This window comes from Drosophila biarmipes, chromosome 3R (assembly GCF_025231255.1).
Source record: "Drosophila biarmipes strain raj3 chromosome 3R, RU_DBia_V1.1, whole genome shotgun sequence".
NCBI classification, from domain to species: domain Eukaryota; kingdom Metazoa; phylum Arthropoda; class Insecta; order Diptera; family Drosophilidae; genus Drosophila; species Drosophila biarmipes.
In genome coordinates, this window is record NC_066616.1 from 26378545 (window position 1) to 26400297 (window position 21753).

Below are 21753 nucleotides of genomic sequence, written 5' to 3' on the forward strand. Positions count from 1 at the left end.
AACATGCGCGCCCTTCTTAGGAATAAACATATAACAATATAATTAATATAAAAATAACATTGAGATAATACAATACAATCAATAATATAATATAATTTGGTTACTTGTTGGGAGAGTCTTTTTGAGCTCGAGGGTGGAATACTTGCTGGCCCTTTGGAAAGTTTAAAATTGATCTAAGTTAATGTTAAATTCTAAAAACAAATTTCCTATACTAGCCCAGATACAAAAGGTGAGGGTTTCAGAGGTAAATGCTAAAATGATGACTTTATAATATTGTGAAATAGATACCAGTCACTCAATTTGATTGAGATTAAATATAAATAGGTATGTGAAGTTTCTTAAAGAATTCCGCAAGGTACAAAGCCTAAAAATCATCATTTTAGTATTTATCACAGCTATTGAAAGCCCCAAATAAAATATTAATAAGGTGTTATTGCCCGAGGAGTTACGATATCACAGAGGCGGTGCCGTGGCGCTGAGCTGAAGCCTCATCTCGCACAGCCTTTTGATGTGAACCTGCCCGGAGAGCTCCGCCTGCCGCAGAATACGCCGGATGTCCGCCAATCGCTCGTGCTTGTTGGCCAGCAGATAGGCGGACTTGAGCTGCCCAATGTAGATGTGGGAGGAGACCCGCAGCTCCACGCTGCTAATGCGTTTGATCAACCGATCCAGCATCTGCTTGGTTTCGGGAGCACTGCTGTCCACGGCGGCATTAATGGCGATCGACAGGATCTCGTCGGACTCCGCGGAAATGCCACCGCCGTTGTTGCTGCCTATGCAGTCCAGCAGGCGCTCCACCTCGGCCAGACGCTGATTCCTGGCCAGGTACTTGGCTGTGGCTCCAAACACCTTGATGGAAGGCAGCTTGTAGTCCTGCATAATTCTGGAAGTGCATCATATATTAATTAAAATGTATACTTAAATAATCATTCATTTACCCGTAAGCCAGACCGAAGCCTTCGTCTATATTTTTGCCACACATCAGGATCAGGATGCAGATCTGGATGCGATCTGCGGAGCCTTCAAACAGAGTGGGCAAAGTTCCTCGACTAGACTCCATTCGGATCTTAAAGAAAAACATAAGCATTAGTTAATGTAGGTACAAAAACTGCCATTCATTTCCCTACCTGCTTCAGAGTCTGCATAGTTTTAAGTGGCTCTTCTGGCCCCTGATCCTTTTCGCAATTGGCCAAAAACTTGGCCACCTCCAACTGTCGCCGAATGGTGTTGATGTGGCCATTGAGAGCCCGGGCATCCATTTGCATGGCGAAGCAGGCACCGCGAACGCTGGCTCCACTGGCTACGCTGCTCCTGCGCCCCTGCTGCCGCTGCAGATGCTCCCACTCGGACAGGTCCAGTTCCCCCTGCAGGTGAATGTGGGCCGACTTCAAGTGCTGGGCGTTGGCATGCAGCTTCTGGAAGTTCTCGCACTGGAGGGCATAGAACTTCACACACGTCATGCTGGCGCGAATGGGATCCTTGAGCAGGAGCTGCAGTTGGTACAGCGAACTGAGTTGCTGGTTCTGCTCCAGGTGGCGGCAGGTCTGCAGCAGCGGCAGGCGCCAGGCACTGAGTTGAGCATCGTCCAGCTGCTGCAGTTCATCCATCAAAATATTCAGACCTCCGTTGGCCAGTTGCGGTTGAAAGATGTGCTGGATGAAGAGATCGGCGTCCAACTGCTGGTGCTGCCAGTAGCGCAGTGCTGCTCTCAGCTCTTCGCGCTTCATCAGGAAGTTCAAGATGTCACTGTGGCTGCCGTAGGTTAGCACATAGTGCAGGGATTCCTCAAATCCGCGCTCCTGTCGGCGGCCCTCCTCGGTAGGCAGAACTTGGCCGCCATACTGACCCTTTGCTATGTTCTTAAGTCCCGCCAATGCATTGATAACATTAAGAGCTGGTTCCTGAAGAGGACGCTGTTGGACGTAGGGCTCCCGACGTCGCGTGAAAAGCGATGCCAGCGAGGTATTGGAGGTGCGGATGAGTGATGCCCGGTGAAGAGTCTCCGGTTGAGTTTGCGTTTGCGGCATGGCGGCTATTAACTGAAGAATTTCCTGCAGCAAGGCCGGACCACGTTGTGGCCGCTTTCTGGGCAACAGAACCGCCTCTGAGGTAGCCACTCCAAACATGTTCTTGCAGATGCTGCTATTTAGCTGCTCACTGGAGAGGCGAGTCATGCAGTGACCGAATTTCTCACGGGCTGAAATTAATTCGAGTCGATTAACAAGAAGATTTGGAAGGATGAAAACAACAGCTTACCTGCATCGTAGCAGCCGGCTCGGAGGCATGCTAGTCCATGTGCCGCCATCACGCCCGTGGTGGCGAAACCGCACTTTAGATGCACCTCCAGGGCTAAAGACCAATGTTCCGCTTCCACCAAGGCATCCGCCAGCCTGCGGAGTTTGTGGTTGTCGAGAGGTCCAGTTGGGATCAGCGACTCACAGCCCTGCTGCACCACCGCCATGATGATCTCGGAGTGCTCACGAATGTTTTCCATCTCGCCTGGAGCTCCGCGAACCTATAAGAATATGGTATTATAAATGCTACTTTTTAACTAAAAAAAAAATTAACTTACTTTTGCAGCGAAAGCTAAGCAGTTTATCATCTTAGCTACCAGACCATAGTCGACCTCTGGATTGGGCACGATTAGTTTCTCTAGCTTCCGGCAATGGAAGAGTAGCAGATCAACGCAGCTACGCTGCTCGACATGATTGCGAAGAATGGACAAACTGACGGCCACACTCGGGGCGTGTTCATAGGAAAATTCCTCGCGCAGCAGCTTGTCGTGGGTAATGATCCCACTCAGCCGCCATTTGCAGTAATCACTCTGTCCGGAAGACCTTGATCCTGATCCCGAAGTGACACTCTTCTCACTAGAGGTGCCATCTCGTTGATCTTTGGCAGCCGTACTGCTGGCACAATCGTTGCAGATGCGCACCTCCAACTCGTCGTAGAGCTCTGGAATCCTTAGCCGATGGGTGGAGCAGGCGTAACACACCACTCGCCCACATCGACGGCAATGATGGCGACGCATCAACATGGTGAAAGCTGCGCGCCGACAACACATGCAGTGACTAGCCTCCTCGTCGCGCGTCCACTGCTGTCGGTTTGGCGCCTGCTTTGGCATCACGAAGGCACCACATAGCGAGTCCAGAGAGTTTTGGACATCAGTACCCAGGGAACCCGGCTCAGAGGCCGCCCGCACATTGGCCACACGGTAATCTAAAGCTTTGCTGGCATAAATTCGGAGGAGCAGGTCCAAACACTCCTGTCCCACGAAGTGATCCTGCTGGTAGGAGTTGAAGTTCAGGAGAATAAAGGCCTCCGAAGTGGTTTGTCCCAGTTGAAACCTTATTTTGGTTGGCGTTCCTCCTGCTCCACTAACCGTAGCTGAGCTCCCGGGATCGTATACATGCCCTGTTTTCTCGAAGCAATAAGGGCATGGGCCCAATGGCTTCTCCTTCTGCAACTTGGAACGAGCCGCATCTAGGAGCTTTCCCAGCAGTTCGAAGCGGGCATTCATCACCAATTGCTCTACGATGAGCAGAGGGTGTCGGATTAGTTTCCAAAACTGAGAACGCTCATCGGTATCCATTTGCCGTAAAAGCTCCAAGGATAGCTGGTAGTTCCTGTATAGACGAGGATCGCGGGCATGCCCTTCGAGGTAATCGATTACCCACTGCAGCAGTGGCAACGACCTAAACTTATCCTTGTGTGTGTCCAGGAAATTCACCAACGATGAGGGTGGAAACATTTCCACAATGCCCAAAAGGGACTCATCCAGCTCCTCACCATCGCGCAGTTCCAGAAGGGCATCCAATAGAGTGAGCAAGCACACCCGCTGCTGGCCCGCTGATCCAGCCAGGTAAACCACACGGCTCCACTTCAAGCACAGTCCAAATCGACGGCGCTGCAGCAACTGCTCGAAGATCACATTTGGTGTCTGGCGTCCAAAGTCATAGGCCTGTGGCCAGCTCTCAAACTGAAGCAGAGCCGACACTCTGGCGTAAATAGTTATGTCTGACAGCGTGTGTTCCAATTCAGAGCGCAGGAAAGGTGGAATCGCCTTGGCCGCCAGGCGATGCTGCAGAGTTCGTTCTATCAGCTCCTTGGCCTGCTGACTGCTGGGGATGCGGGTGAAATGATCCTTCAGCAGGCGCGCACGCAGTCCAAGATCACTCATATGCACCACTAGCTGTATGTTACGAGGGTCCTTCTCAATAAGATCCGCAATCAGCTTGTCGATCCGTGCCCCTAGCAGCTTTGGAGAATCTAAATGAAACCAGAGTATTGAAAGAATGAAAATCTATACATGTTATTTACTAACCAGATTGCCCGCCAATTCCAAGGAGAAGAATCTGCAGTAGCTGCTCCCGATCCGGCACCAAATGGTCCATACTGGCACTATCCAACTTGTAAGCGTTCAAGGCGGCCAACACTCGATTTCCCTCATGCATGGAGGCCAGGATCTCCACCTCGGGCAGATTAACCAACTGTGCCAGGCATGAGAAGTTTAATCCCGTCTCGCCATCCGGAAGGTTTCCCAGCTGTATGGCCAGCAATATTTGAGCCAGCAGCTGGTTGTGCTGAGAAATATAGTTGTGTATCGATTCCTGCTTTTGAGGAGCCACGATGCGTGGCAATCTTTTCGTGGGTTCGTCGCCCAATTGAGGGCAGATGTTCAGCGAAATAACGTGAACAAGATTTAGGTGAAGAGCCGCAACGCTGGCCTCGATCTCCAAGGGCGTTATGCCGCACTCGTAGATCAGTTCGCCAATAACTTCGTAGGGATCGTTGCGAAGGAGCTGAGTGGTGTGATACTCCAGGTTAGGATCTCTGAGCTGCAGCAGGCGGGCCAGTTGTTGGACATAGGTGCAGAAGCGGGCATAGTAGTTGTGCCGCGAGCGGAGCTGTTGGAACTGCCCTGCGTTGGCGCGCAGTTCCTGACCATGCGAATAGTCCGATGGTTCCTTTTGATAGAGTGTCTGAAATGCAGCCTCCCGTTGGAGTTGTAAGGCCAAGACTGCCGGCCTGAGCGGATAACACTTTAGTGAGAGCAGCTCATTCAGCGCAGGCTGTTTTCCAGATCGCTCCAACAGACGCATGCACTCGCAGAGATTCTGCAGGAGATTCATGGCTCCAATCTCAGTGGAACCGGGGGAGGAGGACGCCTCATCGCTGGCCATCTTCTGCTGCTGCTGGCGCCGAATGACCAATAACAAGTTGCTGGTTATCTCCCGGTTGAAGCCCAGGTTTACAATAAGATCGCATATGATCAGGGCATTAAGATTGCGCTCCTCAAACTGCTGCAGGAATCCCTGCTGTCCGTTGGAACTGTGCCGCGAGATGAGTGCCTTTAACTCTGGGCTTTGTTGCAGACGCTGCGCCTGCGCAAAGTTGTCCACAACGCTGATGATCTTGGATAACTCGAAGCCCTTGGCCGCCACGCCCTTGATCTGCTCCACGGTGGTCTCTCCAGAGTTGGCCTGCTGCGCCTCTAGCGCCTGGTAGTTGGCATAAATGGTGGCCAGTTTCTGCTTCACCAGCTGCTGCTGCTCCATAAAGTGCAGCTCACGGTTTAATTGGCTCTGCTCCAGATGAAAGGTCTGTGGAAAATAATTTTGTATCTTGAAGTACTAGTAAGTAAATAAGTAAAATAGATTAAAGTTTTTCCAGGCCCTGTTATCATATTTGCACACAAACAATTACTTAATCGTTATTACATATTAAAATGATGAATCAATACTATATTATCATTAAAGTCGTAATCTCTAACCACTCACCTCAATGATCTGCTTGACATCGTTAAAATTCTTTAGGGCCAGTGCCATGATGGCCAGCTGCTCTGGCGTGCTGAGCATTTTGGGAATAATGGACCTCTCACACGGAGAGGTAGCGCAAGAGTTTTTCCTGCTGCCACTGAGCATCTGGGCCCGCGCCCGGTACTGCTCCATTGTGAGACCTCCATCTATGGGTGATTTCGTAGCTACTGCTCCACTGAAGCTGGCTGCCCGTCGCTGCCTGCGAGACTTTCTTCGATTGAGGCTGGAGGCGTGGTTGCTGCGCTCCCGGCTTTCATCGTCGCTGGAGGCCTTCTCCTTGGCGGTGCTGTGGAGTTGGACCAGCTGCAGTAGCTGTTCCGGCTCTAAAAGGCAGCTGATCGATGGCGCCGACTTGATTAGCGACTGTTCTATCTTCTGCAAAACTCCCAGTTTCCACAAAGCTTCGCTTATGGCGTCCACCAGGCGCTGAAATCTCTGTTGGTGCTCCGTGGCGCACTTGTAATCTTGGGAATGCAGCTTTTTGGTGACGAACGCCTTCAGGAAAGTGAAGAGTGCCTGCAGCGCGGGAGAGCGGCAGATGAATCCGTAGCGAGTGCGCTGGCTGTGGACAACTGTTGGACGTGGCGCCGAGGCGACGTCATCATCGACGTACTGCTCATCTTCATCTTCCTCGTCATCCTCCTCATCTTCCCTTCTTTTCTGCGGATTCTGCTCGAGCTGCTCCCAGCGCAGGAAAACTAAGAGGAAGATGTCCTCCAGCAGAGAGCACAAGGTTCCCAACTGATGTAGTTGCCTCAATTGCACGGAAAGCTGCACCAGCTTGGCCTTGGTCGTCTGCTCCCCCTGGTCCAGGATCACATTGTACACATGACAGAGGGCGGTGTAGTAGCTCAGAATCTCCATCTCCTGCTGGTGGTAACACTTGAGCGCTGGAGTCTGCTGCTGCCACTTGTAGGTGTCCTCGAGCAGGCTCAGCAGCTCCTGGTGCTCACATCGAATTCCATTTTCGTGGATCACGGAGAGAACCCCTGGAGCCTTAAGCAGTGCATCTACTTTAAGAGTTTTGCTTACCTCCCGCGGACGGAGGAAATTGAGCAGCGTGGATAGGCGTTGAAAGTCCGCGTAGAAGAATCGATGGACTTCCTGCAACTCCTCCGGCACAGCGCTAACATCAAACTCCGCTAAGAATTTGTCCAGGCAGCCCAGCTCGTCCAAAGTCTGCGCGCCCAAGGCAAACTCGTTGGCCAGTCGCAGGATAAGCAAGGTATTTCTTAGAGTGGGGTCCTTGAAGCATTGAAAGTCCTTCAGTTGTTGGCACACACTGGCCACGAAGTGCTCCCTTTGGCTGAGGACCAGCCACAAAACTAAAAGTCTGGTGGGCACCGCCTCGCTGCACTGCGACCGCAAGGCCACTTGCTGCTCCTGCAGCAGATCCTGGAGGAGTTGCCCATCTTTGCGCGCCAACATGGCCAGCATAAGGTGCTCGCTAGTTACTGACTCACCCACTAGACGACTCATTAGTTTCTGTCGAAGCGTGGCCGCATCCAGAATGCTCGCTGGAAAGTTGGCCAGCACACAAAGGGAGCGCGGTGATGAGACATCGCCGTCTAGCAGCTGACGGAGCAGGGTGGCGATTATCTGGCCAATGTGCAGCTTAGAGCGCTCGTGGAGCAACTGCAGAAGTTGCAGTGCGGGATAGGGCGACGCCTGGAGCACGGATTGCAGGGCGTTCTGCTGGGCTTGAATGGGTCCCGATGATTTGCCATGGAGCCATTGGATGAAGGTCTGCCAGGAAAAGGAATATTAAAGGAAGGGGGCCTCTATTAAATGGCAAAACCCACCTGAAAGATCTGCCGCTGATCCTTGGGCAGCAAATCCAAGAGCTGCTGCAGAGTCTCCTCCTGCTGGTCGCCCATTGTGGAACACCTGTAGCTCCTCGGCAGTCCAGTGTTCTTCTGAGCTCTGCTGTTTTCTATATGGGCTAGTGCTAGTTCATTGTTCGGTCTTCTGACTTCTGAATGGGGGCTCTCCGCCGAGTGATCTTCCACTGCTGATTATCTGGATCTGGGCTATTGTTACAGCTCGCCTTTTGTGTTCGCTGCTGCCCGACTAGCAGCTGTTCTGGCTTCGCACTTGCACTGCCGAGTGATAACAGCGGCCCGCATATTATCTCGGCGAGCCGGAGTCGATCAAATAATGATCTTCGGAGCCGAATGCAATAACAAAGAATTTAGGTGGCTTACGGCGGCCAGTGATGAGTGCGCGTCGATATCGGAATAGGAATCGAAATGCAGCCAGCTGGATTTGGCGGGAAAAAGCTAAAAGCGAAACTGACGGGATGATGTGTACGGAAAATATTTACGTACTTTTGTAAATGTTTGAAACATAAAATTAGAGAGCCCTATATTGGTTTAAATAGTTTTACGAGTTTATTTGAGTTTAATAGCGTAACAAAATATTATCTTTCCAAATCAAACTTTTGATTTATTAGGTTTTTTTTTATATATTTGAAATGTTAAAAATGGTGGAAAACCTTGTAAGCTTTCCGCACCACTGGCAAAATATCGCTCGCCAAATGCTCATCTCCGGCCGATAGACGGTGCGCTTGAATTCAAATTTGGCGCCCAATACCACCCCTTGAAGGCTTTAATTGGATTAGACCAAGTCCGTGGCAGTCAGTGGTTCTCGTATTCCAACTAGTTGGATTTCGTCATCGCACAGAACAGCATGGGTCTGAAATTTCAAAGTAAGCTCGAAAAAAAACATAAACAAACAGCTTTTGAGGCTTTGTTGCTGCAGAGATTCTGGTTCTGGGTGGGATTATCATAGGATTCCTGTCTGTCGTCGTGATCCTGGTAGGCACTCTGCTGAAGAACAACATACCAAATGTATTGGCACCGGAGGAGCGACAATTCGCTTTCGACTATGTGATTGGTGAGTAGCTCTGGATGGGATAGTAAAGGTACTATCTATAAGGGAATATTGGACAGTAACATTTTTCTATTGTCTTATATTTATATATATACTATGATGATAGTCGGAGCAGGAACGGGAGGCAGCACTCTCACTTCGCTGCTGGCCAAGCACAGCAATGGAAGTGTCCTGCTCGTCGAGGCTGGAGGCCAGTTTGGCCTACTCAGTCGCATTCCCCTGCTGACCACCTTCCAGCAGAAGGGCATCAACGACTGGTCCTTCCTGTCCGTTCCCCAGAAGCACTCCTCCAAAGGTCTCATCGAACAGAGGCAGTGCCTCCCGAGGGGCAAGGGACTAGGTGGCTCCGCCAATCTCAACTATATGCTGCACTTTGATGGTCACGGACCGGACTTTGATGCCTGGCGGGATCTGCACAATCTCAGCGATTGGGGCTGGGCCCAGGTGAGATCCTTTATGGCGGCTGCCAAGCCCAAGCCGCCGGATATGTTCGAAATCCCTCGTCGTTACTCCAAGTTAACTGAGGCACTGAACGAGGCACAGGCTCAGTTTTCCCACAAGGATTGGATCTTCCGTCGGTCCACGTATAATATAAGGAATGGACTGCGTTTTTCAGTGTTGCAGCAGTTCCTGAATCCAATGCTCCATCGCCCCAATCTCCGCCTGCTGCCCAATGCCTTGGTGAAGAGGATTCAACTTAATTCTAGTCCAATGCTCCATGCCGCTTCCATTCTGGTGGGGATTAAGGATGAGGAGAACAGGGAGCAAGAGTTCAGCATCGAGGTGAGGAGAGAGTTAATCCTCTGCGCTGGAGCCTACCAAACTCCTCAGCTTCTTTTGGCCTCTGGAATCGGAGACGCTGCCGTATTGAACAAATTGGGGATTCCCCTTCAGCATAGCCTACCTTTGGTGGGTCACAACCTGCACGATCACTTTAATGTGCCGCTCTTCGTTTCCATGGGAGTTACTGGACCCACACTAAACCAGAACACGCTCCTGCACCCCATGACCTTGATCAATTTCTTGAGCTCTGGAACCGGGCCCTTGGGAAACTTTGGAGTGCTGGGAAATGTGGCCAGCTATGGAGGATCACCCTTCGGCATCACCTTCTTTGGAGCCGGCGCCATTGATGAATCTGCCCTGATGTCCATATCCAATTTTAAGGGACCAGCATTCCGGGCTCTCTTTCCACGCTATTATAACGCCTCCCAGGAGGGCTTCGTGGTCATTTCCAACTGCCTGCAGCCAAGGTCACGGGGTTCTGTGCGTCTCCTTAACCGGCACATGAGAAGAAATCCCCTGATAGATCCCAACTACCTCAGTAGCGAAGAGGACGTGGCCTGCACCATTGCGGCCATTCGAAGTGCAGTGGAGGTAAGTTTTATATAACAACTTTCATGAGCTCCATCGATGATATACTGAATCCTAGATGGTCACTTCGCCTGCCTTCGCTTCACTGCATCCCCGCATCCATTGGCCTCGTCTGCAGGAGTGCTCCAACTTCGGTCCCTTTGAAAGGGACTTCTTAGACAACCAACCCTCGGATCACTATCTGGAGTGTCTGATGCGCCACATTGGCCTGGGTTCTCATCATCCAGGAGGCACATGTGCCCTGGGCAGCGTCGTGGACGCACAATTGAGGTAGAAATATTTCCAGTATTTAATATGTTTTGAACATTTTTCTGGCTTGTAGATTGCGGGGCGTGTCCAATGTGCGAGTGGTAGATGCCAGTGGTAGGTTCTATTTTCAATTATAATCTATTTTAACCAAAAATCTCATATCATCATCAGAATACTTGGAAATGTTAGGAAAATTTTCTGAAACCATTAATATTTATGATTATTTTTCCTAGTCCTGCCCCGTCCCATCTCGGGAAATCCCAACTCGGTGGTCGCCGCCATTGCGATGAGAGCCGCCTCTTGGATACTGAAGAGCGAACTGCAGGCCGGTGATTTGAAATGAATGAAATTCTCTGTGAGATTGCTGCTAATGATTTCAAGTTGAGGGACAAGCTCACTGAAAAAAACAAAAAGTTTTATACTTAATGTAATGTATTTTCAAATGTTTCCAATAGTGAAGAACACAATTTAATGACAAGATCATTAGCATAAAAATTATTTTAAATTCGAAAATATTTTCTTCAAATATTTTCGTTGGTTTCTACTTTTAAAATACAACTTCTTCATAAGAAAGATTTCAAATATCTTTTAATATTTTAAAACTATGTTAAAAGAAGATCGGTTTTTAGGAACTAGAATCTGAATCAGTTTCAGCTTATGCCTTTTAATTATGTATACATTCTCATTTTAAATTTAATAAACATATCATACTTGTATAATATTTTAGAATTTTAAAAAATTTCCAAAGTAAAGTTTTCTTAAATTGTAATATATTTATTCGGATATTTAACGAATGTGTTGTACATATTTTCCCAGTGCTCTGTTGATTGTTCCCGCCGATCTTGCCGATCTTGCACTTGATCCCACTCCGCTCCCGCTGCAGTGCTCCTGGCTCTCTGCCAGGTGGTTCTGTGAATGACTATATACGTAGTAAGCCTCGGGTGGCGCATGGCTCCCACTCAGTTCTTGTGCAACTACAATCGGCATCGGTGAAAATTCCGACAGCGTCAATTAGGCGTTACTTTTCGGGAAATGCCGATCCGTAGTGCAACCTCCGGGATTTGGTGGTGATTGGTGCCGAGATTAAGTTGCGGCGCCCGGCTCTTGGCGAATTCTCAAAAGATCACTTTGCGTACTGGGTGACATAATTGCGTGCAAGGGGGATCGGGATCTGTGACGATTCGCAGTGGGAATTGGGCCAGTGCTCGCGCGGAGGAGCTGTGATCCATGGGTCGTTCCCGGAACTGGAGACGGAGGTGTCGTAATCCCCCCGCCCGCCGGCTTAACTAAAGATAGTCGCTGCCCCGTGCCCCCGAAACTAAATTACCCCACAATTGATAATTGAGCGGAATTGAATTGAATCACTGCCGCCTGGGCAGAGGCACCCAAATCTGGGCGGCACATGGGCTCAGTGAGCCACCGGCGGACCTGAGAGTCGGACCTATAGCATCCCAAAGCCAGCGTAGTAGTTAGTCGCAATGGCGAGCATCGAGGAGATTCTGGGCGAGCTGCAGCAGTTCGCCTGGCCGGACTATGTGGCCTTCGTTTCGATGTTCCTGCTCTGCATCGGGATTGGCATATACTTCGGGTTCATGAACAAGTCCGTTTCCGAGGATGACTACATGCTGGGCGGACGAAAGATGCTGGTCATCCCCATCGCCTTCTCCTTGGTGGCCAGCTTCGTTTCAGGGATCACGCTGCTCGGTCTGCCCACGGAGGTCTACTCCTATGGCATCCAGTATCTCTATGTGGCCTGCGGCGTCATCGGCATGGGCGTGGTGATGGGCGTGTTTTACCTGCCCGTTTTCCACGACCTGAACATTACCTCCACCTACGAGGTGAGTTTTTGGATGCATATATTTGGATATATCTGAAAATTATTTGGTTTCCTTGTAGTATTTGGAGATTCGCTTCGATCGCAGGCTACGCCTTTACGGATCAGTTATGTTTGCCATTATGAATGTGAGTATATGGGTGACCTATAGTATTGTTCTATAATAAGAGATTTCAGGGATTAAATAATTACTTCCTTATATGATTCCTTAATCTTTGAACTAAAATATTCTTCAAGATTATAAAAAACAGACATCCCCTAAGGGGTTATGGGTTTTCAACACTAAAAATATATGGGTTAACCATATAATATATAATAGAATATAACTATAGTATAGTTACCATAAATCCCATCCTAGGTGGCCTATCTTCCCATCGTCATCTATGTACCAGCATTGGCCTTCAACCAGGTGACGGGAATTGGAGTCCATACCATCACGCCGATCGTGTGCATCATCTGCGTGTTCTACACGAGTCTGGGTGGATTAAAGGCGGTGGTCTGGACCGACGTGGTGCAGGCAGTGTCCATGGTGGGAGCACTCTCCCTGGTGGCAATAAAGGGCACACATGACATTGGTGGAGCCGGAGTGGTCTTGGAGCGAGCTTGGAACAGCGATCGGCTGGAAGCACCTGAGTAAGTATAAAATATTTTAAAATATTACTGAAATTTTTACACCATGTCCTGCAGTCTTCGCATCGATCCCACTGTGCGTCACACATTCTGGTGCTTGTTTTTCGGAGGGATTGTTTACTGGACGCAGACCAATGCTGTTTCCCAGAATATGATCCAGAGATACTTGTCCCTTCCATCCTTGGGGGATGCCAGGAAAGCACTCTGCATCTTCTGCGCCGGCGTGCTACTCCTGATGGCGCTCTGTGGATACAATGGACTGCTGATCTACGCCACCTACCAGAACTGCGATCCCCTGACCACCAAGGTGGCTTTGGCCTTTTATAAATTAATTTAGTTTAAGGATCATAAAAATATATATCCCATTACAGCTGGCAAAGGCCCGGGATCAACTCCTGCCGCTCTTTGTGATGAAGACACTGGGCGAACTGCCCGGCATGACAGGACTTTTCATTGCCGGCGTCTTCAGTGCCGCCTTAAGTTCCCTCTCCACCTGCCTCAACTCCATGTCCGCCGTGGTGCTGGAGGATTTCGTCAAGCCTTACGTGAAGAAACCGCTCTCCAGCTCGGCCATCAATTGGATTATGCGCCTCGTGGTCGTCGGAGTAGGAGCCCTCTGTGTGTGCCTGGTCTACGTGGTGGAGCACATGGGCACTGTCCTCCAGCTGACCATGAGTCTGGAGGCGATTACGAACGGTCCACTGTTTGGCATCTTCACTATAGGTCTTTTTCTGCCCTGGATTAATGGAAATGTGAGTTGGAAATATAATCATATATTTTAAATTATTTAAAGTCTATTTTTAGAGCGCTTTGCTAGGAGGGACTCTGGGTGTGGTAGCGATGTCCTGGGTGAGTCTGAATGCCCAGTGGGCCATCGCCTCTGGAGCCATTAGCTACCATACGAAACCGCTGAATGTGGAGCAGTGCGACTACAGCTTCAATGTGACCACCAGTCTGGCCAACTCCACTCACCTGGTGGGAACTGCAGAGTAGGTTTAGGAACTCCTCATATTAGATCATCTGATAATCCCCGAATTTATAGGGACATCTTTCCGCTCTACCGGATCTCTTACATGTGGTACACCACTTTTGGTGCCTCCATCACTATAATCGTAGCTCTGCTAGGAACCTTGGTATTTGGAAAGAATAATCCCAACAAAGTGGATCCAGTGCTGCTCACCCCTTGCATACGAAAGTTCTTCACATTCGGCTCTGAAAAGCCCATGGTAAGTACGATGAATCCCATCGAATGCTTATGGTTTATGTTGTTGTCTACCTGTAGGATGCCTACAAGGCCGACATTCCACAGCAGCACAAGCTCCGTCACGACGAGGTGGCGTTATGATCGTGCTATTGCGATTCTAGTTGGCTACACCTAAATCTGAACCTGGGTAAATGTTTACATTTTAACCCAACCGACTTCGATCCCTGTTATATTAAAAGAATTAAATATCTACTTTTTATGAGTGGCTTTTTATAGTTGCGTTCAAATCGCTTCCATTTAAACTCCACATTGGCTTATTTAGAAAATATATAAATGTTTATTCAATCCAAGGGTTAGCAACAATATATAAATACAATTAACACAAATCGACTTACAACGCGTAAAAAAGAGGGGTTCCTCCAGCTGCATCCTTTTACTTCTGCTGCACCTTGTTGAGCAGGACGAGGCGTTCGCCCTCGGTGAGGTGTTCGTAGAAGGTGGGGAAATGCTCGTTCTGCGCGAAGGTGGTAAGGAACTTCTGCAGATTGTCGGCAATGTCGCCCTGGTAGTTGGTTTCCTTGAGCAGCTCCTGCAGCAGCTGCTCATCGTCGGCATGATCGTCGTCAGTTTCAAACAGATCGGAGATGTAACGTGGCTTGGCCGCATTTCCTGGGGCATCATCAGGTTCGCCGTCCTCCTCGCTGTCCGTGAGAGGCTCGTCGGTCTTGCTCTCTTGGAAGTGCTGGTACTCGGAGATCAAAACCTTGAAGATCTTCACGAGCGCCGGAATGGTAACCCACTTCTGGGTTGTAGCCGCCACTGAGCGGGTACGTCTACGTGTGTCTGTGGGATCGTCCACCAGCTCCTTAAAGGTTATTGTGGTCAAGCGGTTGTCCTGTGTGGCCACTCCGTACTCAAACAGCTTGCACAGAGCCATGGTGGTGACCTGCAAAAAAAGGATTGGTTGGGAACAAGTTTAAAGATAGAATATATATCATATCTACCTTTCGCTCATAGTTGCCAAAGAAGGAGTTTTGGCGCGAAAGCCAATTGGTGAGGACAAACTGCATCGCTGGCTCTCCGTTTGGTCCGGGGACAGTGGACAGGAAATTAAGGACGGCGTCCATTTGGGTAAGGAACAAATGAGCGAAGATTAAGACCAGATTCATGATCACTTTTAGGCACTCAAGATTCTGCATTTTGCTAATCACAGCCTTCAGGAGCATGTCCACATTCTGACCCAGCATGCTACCCATTTTCGTGATGATGGTGATAACAAGGCGTCCTACTTGGCCGGCAGCCGTCATTTCGCTGTTCATCGGATTCAGGAGAACAGTGGCCACCACCTGCATGATGCAGTTGACACCCTCGCCGTTCTTGTAGCTGCAAATCTGTTCTGGCGAAACATTAATGAAACTGCGCAGGCACTCGCCGCCAGCTACCATGACGGCATGGTCATCCGTGTGCATGACGCAGTTGATTACGGCGGGGAAGGCAGTCTCCAGCAAAGAATTACTCAGTGGTGGCTCCGTGTAGCGGACGATTGTGTTTAGAACATCTAGGGCAATGTCTTGCTTCTCAGTGGAGGCTGCTCCTGTCAGCCCTAGGATGCTCACGATTGTTGGAATGAACTTCTCCTGCAGCGGTCCCAGGCACTCCTTGCGCTGGCACAGCGCTTTGATAAGATCCTGCACCGTTTCGAGCACAAACGGATCCTCGGTGTATTTAAGGAACACAGCAAGGGCCAAGGGCGTAATCTTTGCCTGGCTGGCAAAGGCGAATTCAGCATCAAACTGGAAAGAAAGGTAATAATTCGATTACAAAAACAGACTATCAATGCTTATCAAGCACTTACCTTAACCATGATGGTCAACGCCTCCATTAGCAAGGCCAAAACTGTGGCCCTGCAGCCCGGCACCAAAGCCATGATCCCCTCTAAGAAACCGGGCAGCTTGGACACTAGCAAAGTGCGCTTCTCCCCCTCAATAGTTTCGTTCGCCTGGAGGAAACCATTCAGGGTGCGTACAGCGCTGATCCGCAAGATGTGAGACTTTTCCGGCGACAAGCTGCACAGCGTTACATCAAGGATCTCGGCCAACATCTGCGGGTTGTAGAGATCCGACTTGGAGTAGGTGCTCAGAGTCCAAAGGGCGCGGCCCACGAGAGGGGGCGATTCCTGGTGCACAAGCAGATTGCGAACAATGTTCAAATAGTTGAGCAGGTCAAACGTAGAGTCGCCCTCGAGAATGATGTCGCGGAATGCGTGTACGGCATCCATGCAGGCCTCCTGGATCTTCCACCAGTTCGGGTTGTTGGCCGCCTTCTCCGCCTCGGCCACGCTGAAATGACTGCCCAAGGCTTCCTGCAAGGGCTGAATGGCATTGGCTCCGAACTCGTCGTTGATGGCCTGGTTATATAGCTTAATCAGTTAGCAACTCTATATAGAATAATTCTCTTCCACTTACCAGCAGAACATCGCGGCCGCACATGCGCACCGTCAGCTCCACACCACCATCTTCCTCATCGTCCACGAACTTTTCCGGATCATCCTGCCAGTCCTCTAGCTGCTCCTCGCTCAGCTGAATGTAGACGATTGTGATGTAGATGAGGTCGGCCAGCACGTTCTTGATGCTGCCGCGCAGTTTGTTGCATGTCAGGATGCAGTTAATGAACTCTAGGATCTGAATGATCAGTGTTTGGAAATTAGTCTGTTCGTCATCCTCCTCGCTGTCTCCGCTGGCCAGGGGACTCGTCTCAGTCTGGTTTACCGACACCTTTACGTACGTCTCGGCAATCTGGGTGAGCAGCTGCCAGACGATGGGCAAAACGCGGTCCAAGAAGGGGTTTATGTACTTGGGCATCTCGTTGACCAAGTGAGTGAAGACTTAAGTGAGAAAAAAATAATTATTTTACTTTCCGAGAAAGGGGAAACTCTACCCACCCTTGATGATTTCCGAGCGGAGGAGGAAACTCGACCCGGCGCCGCTGTTCATGCTAAGGTAATGCATAAGCTTGTCCATGAAGTTTGTCAGAATGGAGCTCATCATGGTGCTCTGCTCATCCTTGTTGGTAATCAATGTGGCAATGGAAGCGAACAGAGGCTTCAGGATGCGGATGGCCGACACACGGGTCTTGATGGAGTAATTCTGCTCCGAGTCGAAAATGCGATAGACCTCGGGTATGACCACTGGACCCAGTTCCTTAATCTGCTCCACATCGTAGGTGAAGTCCTGCAGGACCTGCATGGCTCCATGAATGGAATCCTCATTGCCGCCCAGGCACTTGACAATGATGTCAAATAGCTCCGCCCAACCGTGCGGGTAATCCGTGGCTGCAATGGTGGAGATGGTGTGGGCAACCGAGGAGCGGATCTTGGAGTTAGGGTCGTATAGACCATTGGGCAGGATGTTGCGGATGGTGCGCTTTGCCTGCTCGCTGGCCATGCAGCCATTGGACTTTCCGCCCGAATCCTGGTCATCCGCCCAGTGGTTCTCCACATAGCGAGTGAGCATCACGATTGCAATCTGTCGGAGCGGCAGCTCGTGCGCCTGGTTCATGATGATCTCGGACAGGTAGACGCCATAGCCTGTGAGGAGTTGACAAGGGTTAGAAGGAGCTACATGTGGACCCCACCCAAGATTGCCACGCCAAGCTGGCTGCCCGCCAAATCACCTTCCGTGTACTCCAGCTGCTTCGTCCGCTTCTCCGCCAGCTGCAGGACCCTCGTGTCCGAGCTCAGCAGGTTCTGCAGCTCCTCGATGATCGCCTGCTTCACGGAATCTCCGCAGTCGTTCTGAAATTGCAGCGACATTCTGGGGCGGCGGTTTACAATAAATTAATTCGCAATGTCCAAAATTCGCAAAAAGAAACCGGCGCGGCGCTATCACATGTAGCAATCGGGCCTTTTGCAACACTGTTCGCGCTCAGTTATTCTTATCGATGGAAACTTTAAGAAATTATCGAATTTCAAAAATAATTCTTAGCTATTTTTTGAAGTGATATGCCTGCTATATTTGATCGGTTCCAAAAAGGCGTTTATTCATATTTTTATGTTTACAACATAGCTTATTGATAAATATAATTACAATTGTATTCATACTTATAACCTAACTCCCTTTTATTTTGAAACTAGTTAAGGGATAAATAATTGAAGATCGAAACTTAAACGTATCAATAATAAATCTTAGGATTAGGAATATATACCAACAATTATAACATTCGTATCACTTTAGGCGGTGTAATCACAAGTTGCCTCGATTCGCTCGACCAATTTGTCCTTTTTTGAGGACTTGGGCATCGAGATATCGAAATGGAACCTCAAAATAAACTGAAGTTGGACTGCTGTGCAGTTTAACAAGCTCTGATCCTTGATAAGGCCCTTTACAAAGTTCAAGTCCTTGAGCTGCTTCTCGTCGACCTTGGGTATTTTCGGGGCGCTTGCACCGTCTGCGGTGGATTTAGCCGCTCTTTTCTTGGCTGGCTCCTCCTCCGGATCGAAGATCTTCTCGTAGTCAGGCAGAATCTTTTCGATGCGCTTGTCCTGTTGCGTGGTGTCCAGCAGATTATCAATGCTTTTGTTGTCCGTCGTGAAGTCGAGGGATAGGGCCAGAAGATTGGCCTGCAAGGCATCCAGACTTGGATCGTTGATAAGATTGGGTTGGTAGTCAATACGCAGCTTCTTGATGACCTTCTGGAAAAACTCGACGCCCTCGTCGGAAGCCGTATTTCCAGTATCGTTCCAATCGTACATGTCTATGTTCCGGATGTGCTTGGCCTCCGGCAGGTAGACAATCTTAAAACCATCACCACAGAGCAGCGAGCGGTAGTTCTTCTCCTCCTCTTTGTCTGGTGCCTCGACCGGCACAAGAGCCACATAACGCGGGATTGATTTGCGCCTGCTCATAAACAAGCAGATGGCTATCTTCTCACGCGCCAAGCAGCGCTCCCACAGAGCCCGAAATAGACGCTTTGATCCGATGATGCTCTGATCGTCGGGATACATAAAGTTCGAAGGCTTGCTGTAGATCACTTCCGGCAGGGAGGAGCGGTGCTTGAAGCCCAGCAGCATCATTTGAGGCTTGTGCAGGTTGCGTATCCGGTTCATCTGCTCCGTGCTTATTCGCAGGTTCTGGCCGCCCACGTTGCAACTGTACCAACCGCCCGTCGACTTGATCTGGTACTCATGAAGAACTTCCTCAGACTCCTCGTCCTTCTTTTGCACCGTGATCACCCGCTTCGTGCTCACCAAGCTGTTGTCCCTGCGCAGGATTTGCACTTTGCGCGGATAGGCGCGTCGCTGAAAATAGTTGTAGTATTGTACGGACATGGAGAGGTTGGGACCCAGGAAGAAGCTGAAGTGGCCCAGGCAGCGGCGCAGGAAGTCCTGCTTCAGCTTGCGGTCAGCCAGGATCTCTCGCAGCATTTGGGCATCTGGTACTTTAAAGGAGTCCATTTCAATGGCTGTAAAGAGATGGGATCTATTACTAAAGAGCATTTTTATCGTCAACGATGGAATAGAATGGAATAGTTATACTTGTAAGCCAATCCAAAACCACGAACCCATTGGGCTTCACTTGGACGCGGGTGAATGATTGCTCTTGTTTGATCTGCGAAGTCTTAAAACCGCCCAAGCGAAAACTCAACGCCAAGAAGGGGAACAGACTTCGCATGTGTAAAACTTAAAGAAGTTGATCTTACATGCCATTGCTTTGACTTACCTCTTGAAAGAGTGATGAATTCTTTGTAAAAAGGCTCGTAATCAAAGTCATCTACCATGGGAATAACATGAAATTCGAACTCTTTGCCTTCCAAGTCGCTGGCCTTTTGCAGGGCAGCCTGAAAATGATTGCTGAACGACGGATGCGGCGTGCTCACATCGGTCAAGTAAACGATCTTGGCGTTATTCAACTTCTTGCCGCACTTCTCCAGCATCTCGATGCAAAGGCGGATCATAAGGTCAAACCTGCCGTGCCCATCGGGCTCTACTAGGCCGTACGTGCTGGCGAACTGTGTCTCCACACCGCCCATGAACTCCAGGTAGTGCTCCACAATGGGTTTAGTTAGCTGTCGTAGGGGCAGGAACACGGCGCAGTCCTCTGGCATCACGATGTTGTCCAAGGCATTGGCTTCCAGCGGCGGAGGACTGTGCTTGGTGTTGGCGAATAGAAGCCCGATGAGGTCCTTGTCGTTGACCAGGATTCCGGATATAAAGGCTGTGCGAATGATGTTCAGAGCATCCATCAGGCGATCCACGCCGGATGTCTGCAGATTTGCGTCCACAACGAACAGAAGGGCCTCCCGACCGTGGTAGTCCCGCTTCATGGCCACTGCCTCCTCGTCCTCGGAGCCGGACAGGAGGTCCACATCGTTTTCCGGGTTCCAGGTGCTCATCCTTTGACTACTTTGTTGCAGGACGCAATTTCTTTTTCAGCAATTTCACAAGCAACCGCGTTAATCGACGCGGCAGATCTATCGATACTTGGATATATCGAGATATATGTCAGAGATGACAGTATCGCATACATTTTTAAATGTTTTTAATTTTTATATAATTTATTATACTAGGCAATTTGCTAAGGTTACATTTTGTAACTAAAATAAGAAATAATTGTTTAAAAATATATATTAATAGATGGTTCGACTTCCACCTATCGATAATCTGAGCTCGCAGCACCCAATCAATAGTTCCGTCGCAACTTTGACTCATCTCCATCGACTTTTACAGCGGCAGGCTGACCTCCTGGAAATTAAATTGCATTTAGAGACGGCACGCATAAAGGCATCAGGATGACTGGCATTATGGACTCGGTGGAAATGCCCAAATTACCGGAAAACCAGAAGACCTTCGCCGGCATCCCGGAGGCAGTGTTCCTGGTGAGTGGTCCTAACCTACAAGCGTGCACCTGCAGCTGGCGACCGGAGGCTAATCCACGTTCCTTCGGCGATTGCAGGAGGAGATCGACTCGTTCATGGCGCAGCCGGAGAACGAGAACTGCGAGAAGGTGCTCCAGCGGCTGGACGAGCAGCACGGCAAGTACCGATTCATGGCCTACAACCTGGAGGCGCGTCGGCGCAAGCTGAAGTCCCAAATTCCCGACCTGGAGCGCTCCCTGGAGATGGTGAATGTGCTGCGCAAGGAGGACCAGGAGCGCGAGACGCAGTTCCTGCTCAGCGACCAGGTGTTCATCAAAACGCTGGTGCCGCCCACGAAAACAGTCTACCTCTGGCTGGGGGCCAGCGTTATGCTCGAGTACCCACTGGACGAGGCTGAGGCGCTGCTCAAGCAGAATGTCACATCGGCCGTGGGCAATCTGAAGTCCGTGGAGCACGACCAGGACTTTCTGAGGTCAGTTGGGATGTCTTCTTTCTACCAAAAAGAACTTTTTCTTATGGAAATCCTTTTTTTCAGGGATCAAATCACAACCACTGAGGTGAACATGGCGCGGGTGTACAACTGGGGCGTGAAAAAGCGGCAGGCCGCTGCCAAGACCAACGCCACCACCCCCTCGTAAGAGGTCGCCCTGCAATCCCATCCCCAAGTTCAAGATCAACATCAGTAGCAGCTACTGCTACGTCTATCGCGTATTATTTATTTCGACAGTTCACCGAAAGGGCTCGGCAGGCATCCCCACCTGCCCTATTCTCGTTCTCCACTGATAACAATAAAACCGCCACACAACGCATCAAGTTGAGTCCAATAGAGGTGCTTATTCCAGAGGGTGTGATTCTGGCGGAGATTCCTTCAGTGGAATGTA

The 21753-nt window shown here is 49.8% G+C and overlaps 6 protein-coding genes across 6 annotated transcripts; 3 read left to right on the top strand and 3 right to left on the bottom strand.

The window, feature by feature from the left end:
* Positions 1-13: 13 nt before the first annotated feature.
* LOC108024671 (zinc finger FYVE domain-containing protein 26 homolog) lies at positions 14-8041 on the bottom strand. The gene is made up of 8 exons (XM_017094739.3): positions 7622-8041; positions 5781-7565; positions 4325-5603; positions 2573-4269; positions 2257-2515; positions 1128-2197; positions 939-1066; positions 14-883 (listed from the first exon to the last, which is right to left on the bottom strand). Exons 1-8 carry the CDS (start codon positions 7694-7696, stop codon positions 454-456), a joined length of 6723 nt encoding a protein of 2240 aa, XP_016950228.1. The 5' UTR covers positions 7697-8041; the 3' UTR covers positions 14-453.
* Positions 8042-8502: 461 nt separating this feature from the next.
* LOC108024380 (neither inactivation nor afterpotential protein G) lies at positions 8503-11094 on the top strand. Its single transcript, XM_017094284.2, has 6 exons — positions 8503-8526; positions 8580-8714; positions 8818-10085; positions 10141-10352; positions 10405-10445; positions 10565-11094. The coding sequence occupies exons 1-6, from the start codon at positions 8508-8510 to the stop codon at positions 10672-10674; spliced, it is 1785 nt and encodes a 594-aa protein (XP_016949773.1). The 5' UTR covers positions 8503-8507; the 3' UTR covers positions 10675-11094.
* Positions 11095-11311: 217 nt separating this feature from the next.
* On the top strand, positions 11312-14258 carry LOC108024690 (sodium-coupled monocarboxylate transporter 1). The gene is made up of 8 exons (XM_017094767.2): positions 11312-12169; positions 12228-12293; positions 12524-12798; positions 12853-13102; positions 13167-13547; positions 13600-13784; positions 13838-14021; positions 14078-14258. Exons 1-8 carry the CDS (start codon positions 11810-11812, stop codon positions 14138-14140), a joined length of 1764 nt encoding a protein of 587 aa, XP_016950256.1. The 5' UTR covers positions 11312-11809; the 3' UTR covers positions 14141-14258.
* Positions 14259-14313: 55 nt separating this feature from the next.
* On the bottom strand, positions 14314-17967 carry LOC108024689 (importin-9). Its single transcript, XM_017094765.3, has 6 exons — positions 17672-17967; positions 16941-17585; positions 16465-16883; positions 15855-16406; positions 15004-15792; positions 14314-14945 (listed from the first exon to the last, which is right to left on the bottom strand). The coding sequence occupies exons 1-6, from the start codon at positions 17808-17810 to the stop codon at positions 14433-14435; spliced, it is 3057 nt and encodes a 1018-aa protein (XP_016950254.1). The 5' UTR covers positions 17811-17967; the 3' UTR covers positions 14314-14432.
* A 44-nt stretch (positions 17968-18011) lies between these two features.
* On the bottom strand, positions 18012-20453 carry LOC108024836 (ATP-dependent DNA helicase 2 subunit 1). The gene is made up of 2 exons (XM_017094970.3): positions 19717-20453; positions 18012-19459 (listed from the first exon to the last, which is right to left on the bottom strand). The coding sequence occupies exons 1-2, from the start codon at positions 20387-20389 to the stop codon at positions 18228-18230; spliced, it is 1905 nt and encodes a 634-aa protein (XP_016950459.1). The 5' UTR covers positions 20390-20453; the 3' UTR covers positions 18012-18227.
* A 223-nt stretch (positions 20454-20676) lies between these two features.
* Positions 20677-21696, top strand: LOC108024384 (prefoldin subunit 3). Its single transcript, XM_017094288.3, has 3 exons — positions 20677-20872; positions 20950-21344; positions 21408-21696. Exons 1-3 carry the CDS (start codon positions 20786-20788, stop codon positions 21508-21510), a joined length of 585 nt encoding a protein of 194 aa, XP_016949777.1. The 5' UTR covers positions 20677-20785; the 3' UTR covers positions 21511-21696.
* The last annotated feature ends 57 nt before the right edge of the window (positions 21697-21753 follow it).